The sequence below is a fragment of the Oncorhynchus keta genome, chromosome 37, assembly GCF_023373465.1.
Source record: "Oncorhynchus keta strain PuntledgeMale-10-30-2019 chromosome 37, Oket_V2, whole genome shotgun sequence".
NCBI classification, from domain to species: Eukaryota; Metazoa; Chordata; class Actinopteri; order Salmoniformes; family Salmonidae; genus Oncorhynchus; species Oncorhynchus keta.
The window spans coordinates 22,325,973-22,344,045 of NC_068457.1; the positions used below are offsets into that span (position 1 = coordinate 22,325,973).

General features: G+C 53.2%; 1 protein-coding gene across 3 annotated transcripts in view; it reads left to right on the forward strand.

The window, feature by feature from the left end:
* The window catches only part of LOC118363211 (histone deacetylase 4-like), a 64,947-nt gene that overhangs the window by 27,134 nt on the left and 19,740 nt on the right, over positions 1–18,073 (forward strand). For all 3 annotated transcript variants that reach the window (XM_052499736.1, XM_052499738.1, XM_052499739.1), the window contains 6 exons: positions 1–2; positions 7,659–7,809; positions 8,775–8,898; positions 12,045–12,163; positions 17,403–17,531; positions 17,725–17,948. The exon at positions 1–2 is cut by the window's left edge and continues 273 nt beyond it. In XM_052499736.1, coding sequence (XP_052355696.1) covers positions 1–2; positions 7,659–7,809; positions 8,775–8,898; positions 12,045–12,163; positions 17,403–17,531; positions 17,725–17,948 — 749 coding nt within the window. The remainder of the gene's footprint in view (positions 3–7,658; positions 7,810–8,774; positions 8,899–12,044; positions 12,164–17,402; positions 17,532–17,724; positions 17,949–18,073) is intronic.

Consider the following 18,073-nt stretch of genomic DNA (forward strand, 5'->3'; position numbering starts at 1 on the left):
AGGTGAGGGAGGGACTCCGCTCCAGAAGCATGTCAAGAAAGACAGTAATTTCCCTCTCATACATGTCTAAACTAGATCTCTCTCCATGCAGCAGAAGCCTTTCAGCCCTATGATATTTGCCCTGCTCTTGGGTCAGTGTTTGGGCCTGTAAGTGATCTAGATTCTGTAGATTGAAGGGCTGAGGGCTGATCCCAGTACAGTGCTAACAGCACAAGGGCTCCTTTGGCCTGTGGTGAGGCTGGAAGACCACTCAGGTAGCAGAGAGTGACGCAAAGCCAAGGCAGGGAGGCCCAGGCTCAATCAGCCCCATTCAGAGCCTGTACACACACACACCGAGACCTGCAGCACACACACCGAGACCTGCAGCACACACACCGAGACCTGCAGCGCACACACCGAGACCTGCAGCGCACACACCGAGACCTGCAGCGCACACACCGAGACCTGCAGCGCACACACCGAGACCTGCAGCACACACACCGAGACCTGCAGCACACACACAGCGAGACCTGCAGCACACACAGCGAGACCTGCAGCACACACAGCGAGACCTGCAGCACACACACCGAGACCTGCAGCACACACACCGAGACCTACAGCGCACACACCGAGACCTGCAGCGCACACACCGAGACCTGCAGCGCACACACCGAGACCTGCAGCGCACACACCGAGACCTGCAGCGCACACACCGAGACCTGCAGCGCACACACCGAGACCAGCAGCGCACACACCTAGACCAGCAGCGCACACACACGAGACCAGCAGCGCACACACACCGAGACCAGCAGCGCACACACACCGAGACCAGCAGCGCACACACACCGAGACCAGCAGCGCACACACACCGAGACCAGCAGCGCACACACACCGAGACCAGCAGCGCACACACACCGAGACCAGCAGCGCACACACCGAGACCAGCAGCGCACACACCGAGACCAGCAGCGCACACACCTAGACCAGCAGCGCACACACCGAGACCTGCAGCGCGCACAGCGCACACAGAGACCTGCAGCGCGCACAGCGCACACACCGAGACCTGCAGCGCACACACCGAGACCAGCAGCACACACACCGAGACCAGCAGCGCACACACCGAGACCAGCAGCGCACACACCGAGACCAGCAGCGCACACACCTAGACCAGCAGCGCACACACCGAGACCTGCAGCGCGCACAGCGCACACACCGAGACCTGCAGCGCGCACACACCGAGACCTGCAGCGCGCACAGCGCACACACCGAGACCTGCAGCGCACACACCGAGACCTGCAGCACACACACCTAGACCTGCAGCGCACACACCTAGACCTGCAGCGCACACACCTAGACCTGCAGCGCACACACCTAGACCAGCAGCGCACACACCGAGACCAGCAGCGCACACACCTAGACCTGCAGCGCGCACAGCGCACACACCGAGACCTGCAGCGCGCACAGCGCACACACCGAGACCTGCAGCGCACACACCGAGACCTGCAGCACACACACCTAGACCTGCAGCGCACACACCTAGACCTGCAGCACACACACCTAGACCTGCAGCGCACACACCTAGACCAGCAGCACACACACCGAGACCTGCAGCACACACACCGAGACCTGCAGCACACACACCGAGACCTGCAGCACACACACCGAGACCTGCAGCACACACACCTGGACCTGCAGCGCACACACCTAGACCTGCAGCACACACACCTAGACCTGCAGCGCACACACCTAGACCTGCAGCGCACACACCGAGACCTGCAGCGCACACACCGAGACCTGCAGCGCACACACCGAGACCTGCAGCGCACACACCGAGACCTGCAGCGCACACACCGAGACCTGCAGCGCGCACACCTAGACCTGCAGCGCACACACCGAGACCTGCAGCGCACACACCTAGACCTGCAGCGCACACACCTAGACCTGCAGCGCACACACCTAGACCAGCAGCGCACACACCGAGACCAGCAGCGCACACACCGAGACCTGCAGCGCACACACCGAGACCAGCAGCGCACACACCGAGACCAGCAGCGCACACACCGAGACCAGCAGCGCACACACCTAGACCTGCAGCGCGCACAGCGCACACACCGAGACCTGCAGCGCACACACCGAGACCTGCAGCACACACACCTAGACCTGCAGCGCACACACCTAGACCTGCAGCGCGCACAGCGCACACACCGAGACCTGCAGCGCACACACCGAGACCTGCAGCACACACACCTAGACCTGCAGCGCACACACCTAGACCTGCAGCGCACACACCTAGACCTGCAGCGCACACACCTAGACCTGCAGCGCACACACCGAGACCTGCAGCGCACACACCTAGACCTGCAGCGCACACACCTAGACCTGCAGCGCACACACCTAGACCTGCAGCGCACACACCTAGACCTGCAGCGCACACACCTAGACCTGCAGCGCACACACCTAGACCTGCAGCACACACACCTAGACCTGCAGCGCACACACCTAGACCTGCAGCGCACACACCGAGACCTGCAGCGCACACACCGAGACCTGCAGCGCACACACCGAGACCTGCAGCGCACACACCGAGACCTGCAGCGCACACACCGAGACCTGCAGCGCACACACCGAGACCTGCAGCGCACACACCGAGACCTGCAGCGCACACACCGAGACCTGCAGCGCACACACCTAGACCAGCAGCGCACACACCGAGACCAGCAGCGCACACACACCGAGACCAGCAGCGCACACACCGAGACCAGCAGCGCACACACACCGAGACCAGCAGCGCACACACACCGAGACCAGCAGCGCACACACCGAGACCAGCAGCGCGCACACACCGAGACCAGCAGCGCGCACACACCGAGACCAGCAGCGCGCACACACCGAGACCAGCAGCGCACACACCGAGACCAGCAGCGCACACACCGAGACCAGCAGCGCACACACCTAGACCAGCAGCGCACACACCGAGACCTGCAGCGCGCACAGCGCACACACCGAGACCTGCAGCGCGCACAGCGCACACACCGAGACCTGCAGCGCACACACCGAGACCTGCAGCGCACACACCTAGACCTGCAGCGCACACACCTAGACCTGCAGCGCACACACCGAGACCTGCAGCGCACACACACGAGACCTGCAGCGCACACCTAGACCTGCAGCACACACACCGAGACCTGCAGCGCTGCACCGAGACCTGCAGCGCACACACCGAGACCTGCAGCGCACACACCCTGACCTGCAGCGCACACACCTAGACCTGCAGCGCACACACCTGACCTGCAGCGCACACCCTGACCTGCAGCGCACACACCTGACCTGCAGCGCACACACCTAGACCAGCAGCGCACACACCGAGACCAGCAGCGCACACACCGAGACCAGCAGCGCACACACCTAGACCAGCAGCGCACACACCGAGACCAGCAGCGCACACACCGAGACCAGCAGCGCACACACCTAGACCAGCAGCGCACACACCTAGACCAGCAGCGCACACACCGAGACCAGCAGCGCACACACCGAGACCAGCAGCGCACACACCTAGACCTGCAGCGCGCACAGCGCACACACCGAGACCTGCAGCGCGCACAGCGCACACACCGAGACCTGCAGCGCACACACCGAGACCTGCAGCACACACACCTAGACCTGCAGCGCACACACCTAGACCTGCAGCACACACACCTAGACCTGCAGCACACACACCTAGACCTGCAGCGCACACACCTAGACCAGCAGCACACACACCGAGACCTGCAGCACACACACCGAGACCTGCAGCGCACACACCGAGACCTGCAGCGCACACACCGAGACCTGCAGCGCACACACCTAGACCTGCAGCGCACACACCGAGACCTGCAGCGCTGCACCGAGACCTGCAGCGCACACACCGAGACCTGCAGCGCACACACCGAGACCTGCAGCGCACACACCGAGACCAGCAGCGCACACACCGAGACCAGCAGCGCACACACCTAGACCAGCAGCGCACACACACCGAGACCAGCAGCGCACACACACCGAGACCAGCAGCGCGCACACACCGAGACCAGCAGCGCGCACACACCGAGACCAGCAGCGCGCACACACCGAGACCAGCAGCGCGCACACACCGAGACCAGCAGCGCGCACACACCGAGACCAGCAGCGCGCACACACCGAGACCAGCAGCGCACACACCGAGACCAGCAGCGCACACACCGAGACCAGCAGCGCACACACCTAGACCTGCAGCGCACACCGAGACCTGCAGCACACACACCCTAGACCTGCAGCGCACACACCTAGACCTGCAGCACACACACCTAGACCTGCAGCGCACACACCTAGACCAGCAGCACACACACCGAGACCTGCAGCACACACACCGAGACCTGCAGCACACACACCGAGACCTGCAGCACACACACCTAGACCTGCAGCACACACACCTAGACCTGCAGCACACACACCTAGACCTGCAGCACACACACCTAGACCTGCAGCGCACACACCTAGACCTGCAGCGCACACACCGAGACCTGCAGCGCACACACCGAGACCTGCAGCGCACACACCGAGACCTGCAGCGCACACACCGAGACCTGCAGCGCACACACCTAGACCTGCAGCGCACACACCTAGACCAGCAGCGCACACACCGAGACCAGCAGCGCACACACCGAGACCAGCAGCGCACACACCGAGACCAGCAGCGCACACACCGAGACCAGCAGCGCACACACCGAGACCAGCAGCGCACACACCTAGACCAGCAGCGCACACACCGAGACCAGCAGCGCACACACCGAGACCTGCAGCGCGCACAGCGCACACACCGAGACCTGCAGCGCACACACCGAGACCTGCAGCACACACACCTAGACCTGCAGCGCACACACCTAGACCTGCAGCGCACACACCGAGACCTGCAGCGCACACACCGAGACCTGCAGCGCACACACCTAGACCTGCAGCGCACACACCTAGACCTGCAGCGCACACACCGAGACCTGCAGCACACACTAGACCTACAGCGCACACACCGAGACCTGCAGCGCACACCGAGACCTGCAGTGCACACACCTAGACCTGCAGCGCACACACCTAGACCTGCAGCACACACACCTAGACCTGCAGCACACACACCTAGACCTGCAGCGCACACACCTGGACCAGCAGCACACACACCGAGACCTGCAGCGCGCTGGACCTGCAGCGCACACACCGAGACCTGCAGGCGCACACCGAGACCTGCAGCGCACACACGAGACCTGCAGCGCACACCCGAGACCTGCAGCGCACACACCGAGACCTGCAGCGCACACACCGAGACCTGCAGCGCACACACCGAGACCTGCAGCGCACACACCGAGACCTGCAGCGCACACACCTAGACCAGCAGCGCACACACACCGAGACCAGCAGCGCACACACACCGAGACCAGCAGCGCACACACACCGAGACCAGCAGCGCACACACACCGAGACCAGCAGCGCACACACACCGAGACCAGCAGCGCACACACCGAGACCAGCAGCGCGCACACACCGAGACCAGCAGCGCGCACACACCGAGACCAGCAGCGCGCACACACCGAGACCAGCAGCGCACACACCGAGACCAGCAGCGCACACACCTAGACCAGCAGCGCACACACCGAGACCAGCAGCGCACACACCTAGACCAGCAGCGCACACAACGAGACCTGCAGCGCGCACAGCGCACACACCGAGACCTGCAGCGCGCACAGCGCACACACCGAGACCTGCAGCGCACACACCGAGACCTGCAGCACACACACCTAGACCTGCAGCGCACACACCTAGACCTGCAGCACACACACCGAGACCTGCAGCACACACACCGAGACCTGCAGCGCACACACCTAGACCTGCAGCACACACACCGAGACCTGCAGCGCACACACCGAGACCTGCAGTGCACACACCTAGACCTGCAGCACACACACCTAGACCTGCAGCACACACACCTAGACCTGCAGCACACACACCTAGACCTGCAGCACACACACCTAGACCTGCAGCGCACACACCTCTGCCTATCACCAAGACAGGTCAAGGAGTGGGAAAGAAAGTAGGAGACAGACACTGGTGGACTGGAAAGAGGAAGACATGTAATCTTGTTGTTTTCCCTGTATACCTCTATAGAACTCTTTAGGTTAAGGTGTCTCCCCTTAAATGCACCAAAGGCTGGATTCCAGACTTAAAGCCCTCCCTTCTATTTGCCCTTGAATATTGAAAGGGGGAAAGTTTGGGACCTATCCAAAACCATACCGTGCCTGCCTGCTGCTCTTCTGTCACGCACCTCCTCACCTCCCATATGAATGTATCCATCAGCAGGACTCTTGTTCCAGTCACCTTCCCTTGACGGTGAACACGCCTGCATGTCCTCGCTAGCAGACGCTTATTTAACACACGAAACCATCCAAGGCAATAACAAACATCCCCCACAAAATACGGCCAAACAAATTAATCAAATATTGGAGTTGGGCACTCTACTAAGGTGTGTGTGTGTGTGTGTGTGTGGATCTAATGGTTCAGTTTGGTCGTGATGTAGAGGGTCCATGGTACGTACAGAGAGGAAAGGTTATTCACGTATTGACTGGAGTGGTGTGGCTCCTGTAAACATGCTGGGAACATTTGCATGGACAGTGATTGGGCTGAGGCTGAATAGATGTGTTGTGATAGTGTGAGGTGACCAAGCTAGCATGTTCACCTGGGTCTAAGGTGAACGTGTCAGGAATGGGGGATAGCTGCGAGAGAGCAGACCTGCAGGGCAAGGAGAGAGAAGGGAGGGAGAAATCAGCATTGGCTCCTGGCTCCAGAACCAACATTGTATTAACATTATAGTACTGTACACAACGGTGAGCAGGAGCTCCTGGCACAGAATGTTGTATTAACGTTGTAGTAACGTTGTGTTCCCCTCCATGCAGCACTAGCAGGAGCTCCTGGCCCAGGATGTTGTAGTAACGTTGTGTTCCCCTCATGCAGCACCAGCAGGAGCTCCTGGCCCAGGATGTTGTAGTAACGTTGTGTTCCCCTCCATGCAGCACCAGCAGGAGCTCCTGGCCCAGGATGTTGTAGTAACGTTGTGTTCTTCTCCATGCAGCACCAGCAGGAGCTCCTGGCCCAGGATGTTGTAGTAACGTTGTGTTCTTCTCCATGCAGCACCAGCAGGAGCTCCTGGCCCAGGATGTTGTAGTAGCGTTGTGTTCCCCTCCATGCAGCACCAGCAGGAGCTCCTGGCCCAGGATGTTGTAGTAATGTTGTGTTCCCCTCCATGCAGCAGGAGCTCCTGGCCCAGTATGTTGTAGTAATGTGGTAGTAATGTTGTGTTCCCCTCCATGCAGCACCAGCAGGAGCTCCTGCCCAGTATGTTGTAGTAATGTGGTAGTAATGTTGTGTTCCCCTCATGCAGCACCAGCAGGAGCTCCTGGCCCAGGATGTTGTAGTAGCGTTGTGTTCCCCTCCATGCAGCACTAGCAGGAGCTCCTGGCCCAGGATGTTGTAGTAACGTTGTAGTAATGTTGTGTTCCCCTCATGCAGCACCAGCAGGAGCTCCTGGCCCAGGATGTTGTAGTAACGTTGTGTTCCCCTCATGCAGCACCAGCAGGAGCTCCTGGCCCAGGATGTTGTAGTAACGTTGTGTTCCCCTCATGCAGCACCAGCAGGAGCTCCTGGCCCTGAAACATCAGCAGGAGCTGTTGGAGCACCAGAGGAAGATGGAGAAGCACCGTCTGGAGCAGGAACTGGAGAAACACCAGAGAGAACAGAAACTACTGCTGCTGAAGAACAAGGAGAGAGGACAGGAGAGTAAGCAGCTGGAACAATACATTATCATATTACTAGTAGAACTAAAATGGGGCCACTATGTACAAAAAGTGCTGTAATTTCTTAACGGTTCACCTGATGTGGACGAAAATATCCTCAAATGAAACCGGACTGTCTGCACTTTAAGCTCTATTGTCATTGGCTGATTTCAAATCCAAACTTTGAGTATATAGAGCCAAAATAAGAGAAAATTCTTAATTGCCCCAATAATTACAGAGGGCAGTGTGTTGCACAGCGAATTGGGAATTGGAAATGTGACCGTTTGAATAGCCCATCATATCAATGAGAGTCTGTGATAGATATAACTCCTAGTAAACTCTGCCTGAAATGGCATCAGAGCTCACACCTACCTTCAGCGACGCCCTTTAACCTCTCCCTCACTCTGGTAGCATATTGCTCAAGTCTATCCTTTACTTCTTGATCTATGTGAAGGCCAGGAATTGGGTGTGAGTGATCTGGTACCATGTACCCCCTCTCAGGTGCAGTGGCCAGTACTGTCTTCTTACCCTGGTACCATGCACCCCCTCTCAGGTGCAGTGGCCAGTACTGTCTTCTTACCCTGGTACCATGTACCCCCTCTCAGGTGCAGTGGCCAGTACTGTCTTCTTACCCTGGTACCATGTACCCCCTCTCAGGTGCAGTGGCCAGTACTGTCTTCTTACCCTGGTACCATGTACCCCCTCTCAGGTGCAGTGGCCAGTACTGTCTTCTTACCCTGGTACCATGTACCCCCTCTCAGGTGCAGTGGCCAGTACTGTCTTCTTACCCTGGTACCATGTACCCCCTCTCAGGTGCAGTGGCCAGTACTGTCTTCTTACCCTGGTACCATGTACCCCCTCTCAGGTGCAGTGGCCAGTACTGTCTTCTTACCCTGGTACCATGTACCCCCTCTCAGGTGCAGTGGCCAGTACTGTCTTCTTACCCTGGTACCATGTACCCCCTCTCAGGTGCAGTGGCCAGTACGGAGGTGAAGATGCGACTGCAGGAGTTTGTGCTGAACAAGAAGAAGGCTCTGGCCCAGAGGAGTCTCAACCACGGGGGGTTGCCCAACGACCCCCGCTACTGGTACGGGTGAGTACTGTCTCACACACACACACACACACAAACGCGGAGGACACAGCAGACTATTTGGTCCTGTTGAGAGGAGCTCTCCCTCAACCTTGAGTGTTTATTATCGAGCTGTGGAACCCATGTCCAGCTGTGGTCTGTGTGCTCAGTATTAGGTGCTGTGTGAACCCACGTCCAGCTGTGGTCTGTGTGCTCAGTATTAGGTGCTGTGTGAACCCACGTCCAGCTGTGGTCTGTGTGCTCAGTATTAGGTGCTGTGTGAACCCACGTCCAGCTGTGTGGTCTCTGTACTCAGTGTTAGGTGCTGTGTGAACCCATGTCCAGTTGTGGTCTCTGTACTCAGTGTTAGGTGCTGTGTGACCCCACGTCCAGCTGTGGTCTGTGTGAACCCACTTCCAGCTGTGGTCTGTGTACTCCGTATTAGGTGCTGTGTGAACCCACGTCCAGCTGTGGTCTGTTTGTTCAGTGTTGGGTGCTGTGTGAACCCACGTCCAGCTGTGGTCTGTTTGTTCAGTGTTGGGTGCTGTGTGAACCCACGTCCAGCTGTGGTCTGTGTGCTCAGTGTTGGGTGCTGTGTGAACCCACATCCAGCTGTGGTCTGTGTTCTCAGTGTTGGGTGCTGTGTGAACCCACATCCAGCTGTGGTCTGTGTGCTCAGTGTTGGGTGCTGTGTGAACCCACGTCCAGCTGTGGTCTGTGTCCTCAAAATCAAAAATCAAATCAAATGTTATTTGTCACATACACATGGTTAGCAGATGTTAGTGCGAGTGTAGCGAAATGCTTGTGCTTCTAGTTCCGACAATGCAGTAATAACCAACAAGTAATCTAGCTAACAATTCCAAAACTACTACCTTATAGACACAAGTGTAAGGGGATAAGAATATGTACATAAAGATATATGAGTGAGTGATGGTACAGAGTGGCATAGACAAGATTGAGTGCAGTATATACATATGAGATGAGTATGTAAACAAAGTGGCATAGTTAAAGTGGCTAGTGATATATTTTACATCATTTCCCATCAATTCCCATTATTAAAGTGGCCACTCAATGTTAGTGGTGGCTGTTTAACAGTCTGATGGCCTTGAGATAGAAGCTGTTTTTCAGTCTCTCGGTCCCAGCTTTGATGCACCTGTACTGACCTCGCCTTCTGGATGATAGCGGGGTGAACAGGCAGTGGCTCGGGTGGTTGCTGTCTTTGATGATCTTTATTGCCTTTATGGCCTGTGACATCGGGTGGTGTAGGTGTCCTGGAGGGCAGGTAGTTTGCCCCCGGTGATGCGTTGTGCAGACCTCACTACCCTCTGGAGAGCCTTACGGTTGAGGGCGGAGCAGTTGCCGTACCAGGCGGTGATACAGCCTGCCAGGATGCTCTCGATTGTGCATCTGTAGAAGTTTGTGAGTGCTTTTGGTGACAAGCTGAATTTCTTCAGCCTCCTGAGGTTGAAGAGGCGCTGCTGCGCCTTCTTCACGATGCTGTCTGTGTGGGTGGACCAATTCAGTTTGTCTGTGATGTGTATGCCGAGGAACTTAAAACTTGCTACCCTCTCCACTACTGTTCCATCGATGTGGATAGGGGGGTGTTCCCTCTGCTGTTTCCTGAAGTCCACAATCATCTCCTTAGTTTTGTTGACGTTGAGTGTGAGGTTGTTTCCCTGACACCACACTCCGAGGGCCCTCACCTCCTCCCTGTAGGCCGTCTCGTCGTTGTTGGTAATCAAGCCTACCACTGTTGTGTCGTCCGCAAACTTGATGATTGAGTTGGAGGCGTGCGTGGCCACGCAGTCGTGGGTGAACAGGGAGTACAGGAGAGGGCTCAGAACGCACCCTTGTGGGGCCCCAGTGTTGGGTGCTGTGTGAACCCACGTCCAGCTGTGGTCTGTGCGCTCAGTGTTGGGTGCTGTGTGAACCCACGTCCAGCTGTGGTCTGTGTGCTCAGTGTTGGGTGCTGTGTGAACCCACGTCCAGCTGTGGTCTGTGTGCTCAGTATTAGGTGCTGTGTGAACCCACTTCCAGCTGTGGTCTGTGTTCTCAGTATTAGGTGGTCTGTGTGCTCAGTATTAGGTGCTGTGTGAACCCACGTCCAGCTGTGGTCTGTGTACTCAGTATTAGGTGCTGTGTGAACCCACATCCAGCTGTGGTCTGTGTACTCAGTATTAGGTGCTGTGTGAACCCATGTCCAGCTGTGGTCTGTGTGCTCAGTGTTAGGTGCTGTGTGAACCCACGTCCAGCTGTGGTCTGTGTGAACCCATGTCCAGCTGTGGTCTGCGTACTCAGTATTAGGTGCTGTTTGAACCCACGTCCAGCTGTGGTCTGTGTACTCAGTATTAGGTGCTGTGTGTATGCGTTCATGTTTTATAACGCGTTTATAGAAGTCGTTAGTAGAAACTGTGTGATCACTGTTTTGCAATTGTCTTAGTAAAACCATCCAGCACTCATCACACACATACAGTAAACCACTTCTCCTACTACCATAATGACCCAGTGGAGTATAGAGTCAGTGTTATCAGGACTGTCTCTCCCCTCTCTCCCTTCCTGTCTCTCTCTCAATGTAAAGAGTCTCTCAGCACTTTAAAGCTGCCAGTCGTTCAAACCAGAAGAGAGGTAGAGAGGAGAGGTATATGCACCACAGAGTGTGTTCACTAGACCAGAACATGGGTTTGGGCCTGGGCCAGCACAGCTTACCTTACTGCCTGAGATCAGTCTTGCTCTGTAGCAGTAGCTAACCTCAATAGACAGACATCAGCTCTGCCCATCTTCCAGCCCAGGCTGACTGGAAACCAATCTCCCCAGACTGTACCCCCCCACTACTGAGTCAAAGTTTTAGACTATCGAGACACTCGCTATCCTGTAATCCTGTGTAAGGAGTGAGGTCATGGCTTTAGACTATTGAGACACCCCCCACCGCAGTGTTGTGTGATGAGGTATCTTAGTGGTTAGGGTGTTGGACTAGTAACCGAAAGGTTGCAAGATCGAATCCCAGAGCTGATGAGGTAAAAATCTGTTGTTCTGTCCCTGAACAAGGCAGTTTTAACCCACTGTTCCCCAGTAGGCCGTCATTGAAAATAAGAATTTGTTCTTAACCGACTTGCCTAGTTAAATAAAGGTTAAATATTGAAGGATCTGATGGTTGTTTGTGTGTGTTGCAGGAAAACTCAGCACACTTCCCTGGACCAGAGCTCTCCTCCTCAGACTGGTATGGGTACCTACAACCACCCTGTCCTGGGCATCTACAACGCTAGAGATGACTTCCCCCTCCGCAAGACAGGTACTAAATACACACACACCTTGCTCTGCTAGAGGACCCTCCTGTAGGCTCTCTGTGGGCTCACACCTTGCTCTGCTAGAGGACTGTCCTGTAGGCTCTCTGTGGGCTCACATCTTCCCTCATTTAGATAGTATTAGAGCCTCCCACCATTAATCAAACCCAAATTAGGCTGTCAGGGGTTCTGCTGCCCCCTCAATGGAATCCCCAGGGCTCTGTGAGGGGGGGTTACGAGGTTCACTTCAGCAAAGCAGCACTGAGAAGCTATACGTTATTTGAGTTCTAGATGAACTGCTGATATTAATATTGACTATCTTCACCACCTAAAACGTTCTGAACATCCATTGGTGTTCTGGCATGTCCTACTGTACCGACGGGGGATTGAACTGTACTATGTGACAGACCTTTTATCACCTTGCCAAAGTTTTCATCATTTCTAAATCATACATCATGAAAAATCCCAGAGTGAACAATAAAAACAATTTCTATAGTTTAGAGAGGTGTTCTCTACTGACAGTAGACGAAGTGGAAACTAAAATGGTGCGGCCGTGCCGGGCTGTGAAGCGGTGGTCTTCCAGTATAATTATTCACTTAGCGGGCTGGGCCTGTATGAACAGAGCACGGCCATGTTGACTTTAGCCCCAAGGCTGACTCAAGCTGCAGATACACCGCAGTTGACACTGGCCACTGAGACCACATTCCACCCAGACTGAGAGAGACGAGATGGGAGGAGAGAGTCCGAGGGGAGGAGAACAGGGGGAGTGTGGGGAAAGAGGAAGGTGGAAGAGGAGAAAAGAGAGAGACGAGAGGGGAGTAGAACAGGGGGAGTGTGGGGAAAGAGATGAGATACGAGAGGGGAGTAGAACAGGGGGAGTGTGGGGAAAGAGATGAGAGGGGAGTAGAACAGGGGGAGTGTGGGGAAAGAGATGAGAGACGAGAGGGGAGTAGAACAGGGGGAGTGTGGGGAAAGAGATGAGAGACGAGAGGGGAGTAGAACAGGGGGAGTGTGGGGAAAGAGATGAGATACGAGAGGGGAGGAGAACAGGGGGAGTGTGGGGAAAGAGATGAGAGACGAGAGGGGAGGAGAACAGGGGGAGTGTGGGGAAAGAGATGAGAGACGAGAGGGGAGTAGAACAGGGGGAGTGTGGGGAAAGAGGAGATACGAGAGGGGAGTAGAACAGGGAGTGTGGGGAAAGAGGAGATACGAGAGGGGAGTAGAACAGGGGGAGTGTGGGGAAAGAGGAGATACGAGAGGGGAGTAGAACAGGAGTGTGGGGAAAGAGGAAGGTAGAAGAGGAGAAAAGCCTCAAGGCTGCACATAGACCACAGTTGACACTGGCCACATTCACAGGAGGAGAGAGATTTTAGAAAAGAGAAGGTTGGAGAATAGGACAGATGAGGGAGGGAGGAGGAGAGTTTAGGGAATTACCTTTACCTGCAGTTCTTTAACAGTGGTGGGCATGAAGGAAAATTAGACTAGGAGCGGAAGCCTCTTAAGAACATTGAGGCGTACATGCTGTGCTAGCGACAGACATGCTGTGCTAGCGACAGACATGCTGTGCTAGCGACAGACATGCTGTGCTAGCGACAGACATGCTGTGCTCGCGACAGACATGCTGTGCTAGCGACAGACATGCTGTGCTCGCGACAGACATGCTGTGCTAGCGACAGACATGCTGTGCTAGCTACATGCTAGCAATTTTGCCGTTAGACTTTGGATTAAAAAACCATTTACTCTAGCTAGTATACCTCAAACTGAACTCTCCACAGAACATGCCTTTCTCAATAACATGGAGGTTTGTGAAGTGATGCAGGGAGATATTGTCAGTTCTGTGGGGTTTACGTATGTTTATTCTAGGTTGGGCACCGTTAGAAGAGCTGCTTATTTCATTGCTTCTACATAAATGTGCTGATAATGAGCTTTTGAATCAGTGTTTACTTTTCTTTTTTCTTTTTCATTGTAAATATTGTTCATGTAAGTGTCAATGCTATGCAATTTTTGTGTGTGTCTAGACGCCGGTAAACGGCGAATTGAAGATTTGATTATGACCCTACATCTCCGCACACCCCTCCCCCCAAAGGCTTGACATGCATAACACTTAGTCTCCCGCTGTCTGTCGCTAACACAGCATGTCTGTCGCTAACACAGCATCTCTTCACACTGTGTGGTAGCTAGGTAACCCTTCAAGCTCACAGCCTCTATACCCTTCAAACTCAACTCTGGACCTCGGAGCCTGATCCACTGCGTTTTTAAAAATGATCAGGTAGAACAGAAAACCAGCAGGTTCCGGACCTCGCAGGTTAAGAGTTGAATACCTCTGCCCTATACGGTATGAAAATAGCTGTACAGTAAACTGCTATAGATGACATCAGAGCGCGGGGTCTCTGCTTTCTAGTGCTGAATGGGATTCAGCTGACGTGCCTTCTAAACGGGAGTACCAGGAGCGACAAGATGCCCCCATCCCTCACGCTAACTAAATTTATTTCACTAATGTTTTGTAGTCTGAGTGAAGGGAATGTTGTAAATGAAGAGGGACTCTGTTCAGAAAGATGAGACGTTGAAGATTATAATAAATACCGCTTTGATGTCATACAAGCAAACCACATGCTAATGTGCACTTCACATGTCCATATTATAAAAGTTATGTCATTTATAGGTTCACCGTTTCTGATCACATGCTTTTATGTACAGTTCCAACAATGACATGGCATCATACCCTGGGTTGTTTTGAACAGATGCTTGTCCTATTGGGAAGAAAGTTAGCCGTGGAACACGCTCGTGACTCCATTCTATGCTCACCACATGTACTCTCTGTGTCTCTAAGATTGTATTTTACAGCTTAGCTTGTCATTTTGACAATAGAAAGAGCTTTCAAATGATGCCCATCTGATCCAGATTGAAACTTAATAATAGGCCATTTTTTTGATTGCTTAAGTAACTGTAATGGTGGGGATGCAGGGCTGTGTTTCAAACAAAGTGCTTTATTATAAAAAAGATTGTTGTCGACACAAATGTCCGGGTACTTGTTAAAATTCATGATGCCGTTGACCTTAACAAGGACCCGCAGGACCAGTGGAAAGCAAAATAGCCCCAAAACATCAAAGATCCACCACCATACTTTACATTAGTGATGAGGTATTTTCTGCATACGCGCTGTTTTTTAAATCCAAACTCGGTTGTGTGTGTGGCCAACGACCTCTCTCTTCATGTCATGTGACCATAGCAGGTTTTCTAAACCCCATTTTTAAGAGATTTCTGACCCCTATCTTTTAGAGATGTGTTGTTATTACTTGTTAAACACAATTTATCAGAGAAAGATATTTTATTAGTATAAAATAATATAATTTTAGAATTTCTTGGAGCATACAATGTAGCTCTGTATTTCTGTAATTTTATAGTCTTTTTTCTAATCTTTATCAAGGAGCCAATAATTCCGCACCACCACTGTATATCGTGCTATGACCTGGCCTGAAGCCAGACTAATGAACATTCTTGAGATCAATGGGACACAGACCTCATTGTTAAAAAGAACATGAACCCCTGTCTCCATCCCTGTCTATGTCCATTCAGCCAACATGGGGGTTTAATCATCTCTAGCAATGAGAAAAGGCTGCAAGTTCCTCCACAGTTCCGTCTGTTGTCTGAGTGAGGCGAATGTTGCCAATGAAAAGGGACTTGATGTGTTCTGAAAGATGAGATAATTACTGCTTTATACAAGCAAACCACACACCCACTTCACATTTCCATATCATAAAACATATGTCATTTCCTGCGTCAACGTTTCTGGTCACTGTCTGATGTGCAGTTCCAGAGATGACATCCGAAAAGAATGAGCCGATGTTAGTCATATTGTTTCCGCAGCTCGTTGTCTTCACACGCTCATAACTCTCTTCTCTGCGCACCAAAATTACAATCTGTTTCTCTGAAGGGCCTTGTGAAAGCCTAACACTGTAAGATGGTATTTTATAACTTATAGCTAGTCATGTTGACAATGGGAAAAGCATTCAAATGACTCATCTAATCCTTCAGCTAATAGCTGAAGCCTTTTTCCTTGAGTCATGATAGTACATTGAAATGACTGAGGAACATTTTAGAGAGCTGTGTGGACACTTGGAGACACCGGTCAGTCCTCTCACTTCAACCCTTGTCATTTGTTTGTTTTTTCCACCTACCCCACATTTTCCAGCACTATTCTTATGTTACTGAATATGTCCAGAGTATTTTTAGATTTTCCTTCCCGAAAAATGCCGTGAAATGTATTCCCTTTCAACCGCTGCCATGGTTATGCACATGCAATTCATAATTCTTCTGTGAGAAACATTTCAATTTGTCCCTATTCATATAGGCCAATTCCCGCCTGTGTACAGGCTTAATAGGTTGAAAAGGTGGGCTCTTTATGAATCAATCCATGTTCCTCTTTTGTCTGTTCTCAGATGGGAGACCGTTACATTTGACCAAACGTGTGTCATGCCATCCATTCAGTAGTGCCTTACATGATTGTTTGACCCCCCCCCGGACTTTCTCCCGTAGTGGAGCGGTCCGCGGCCACCTTTGAATTATGAATCTAGCGCCTGCATCATTAGTCTGTCACTTGTTAAACGGAGAGAAACCCTCCTGCTTTGTGCCCTTTGTTTTTCCAAAAGGACTGAAATAGCACCCTGGCTGGATAATTAGTACTGGACTTCTATTGGTCGAGTGTCCCCACAGAGGGCCCTGATTGTCCGTGCCGTGTAAACAGAACATTAGCATAATTTCAGAACATGGTAGTCATGACATTGCATTCCCTCTCTCCGTCCTTGTCTTTCTAAATTCTCTCCATTTGAAAGCACATTGACAAAGCCCTCTGTAATTGGCAACGTCGCTCCCAGAAATCAGTTCATTCCCCTCTAAACTCTTATTTCCTTGTTGATGTGGCTGCCGCAGATTTTCCCAACGCTCAGTACATTGTAATGGGGAGGAATCGTACCTCATCCACCTCCATGATGGTGAACAGCAGGTTGTGTAACTTAGTCGTTGGTTAGATAAAATGGACCCTGTTTGATCGACAGGTTTAACCTCGAACTGTTGTGAGCCTCAACAAAACTGTGGTTTCTGTTTACTGGGGTTCAAGTTGCAGGGACACGGTATGACAGAGCCGTATCAGAACCATGGGCCTCTCTTGAGTCTTAGCCTCTGTTACAAGCCTGGGTTGTGTTGGTCAAATCTGTGCTCTCTCTCTTTCTGTGTGTGTCTGCCTTGTAGCCTCTGAGCCCAACCTGAAGCTCCGTTCTCGTCTGAAGCAGAAGGTGAGCGAGCGACGGAGCAGCCCCCTACTGAGGCGTAAAGACAGCCCGATCACAACCGCCAAGAAACGCTCACTGGATATGGCAGGTAGGACACACACTCAACGCTGTGGAGAGGAACGGCCAGGAGGTTCAGACCTCGCACACAACAGAGCTGTGTAGTAGATTTAACATGGAAGAGATGACTAACTGACTGGTTGTATTAGGTTCATGTTGTACTGTAGCTGTAGACTTGGTGTGGAACAGTCATGACGGAGTTAAGATATGAATACATTCTCTAGATTCAGCGTGTAACAGCGCTCCTGGATCCGGCCCCAGCTCTCCTAACAACAACAGCATCAGCAACATCCCCAATGAGAACGGCGTCACTGTCTCCAACAGCATTGATGTGTCCCTGGCTCAGCGGTTGTGTGGTGGTGAACTCAGCCAGCTGTCTCTGTACACGTCCCCCTCCCTCCCCAACATCACCCTAGGTCTGCCCGCCACGGCCACCTCTGCTTCCAATGTAAGACTCTCTGTTGATATATTGTTTCTCCTCTTCTCTCGTTCTCTCTCTTTGTATCTCTCTCTCTATATATATATCTGTCTCTCTGTCTCCCTGTGTGTGTTGGTCGGTCTCTCTCTGTATCT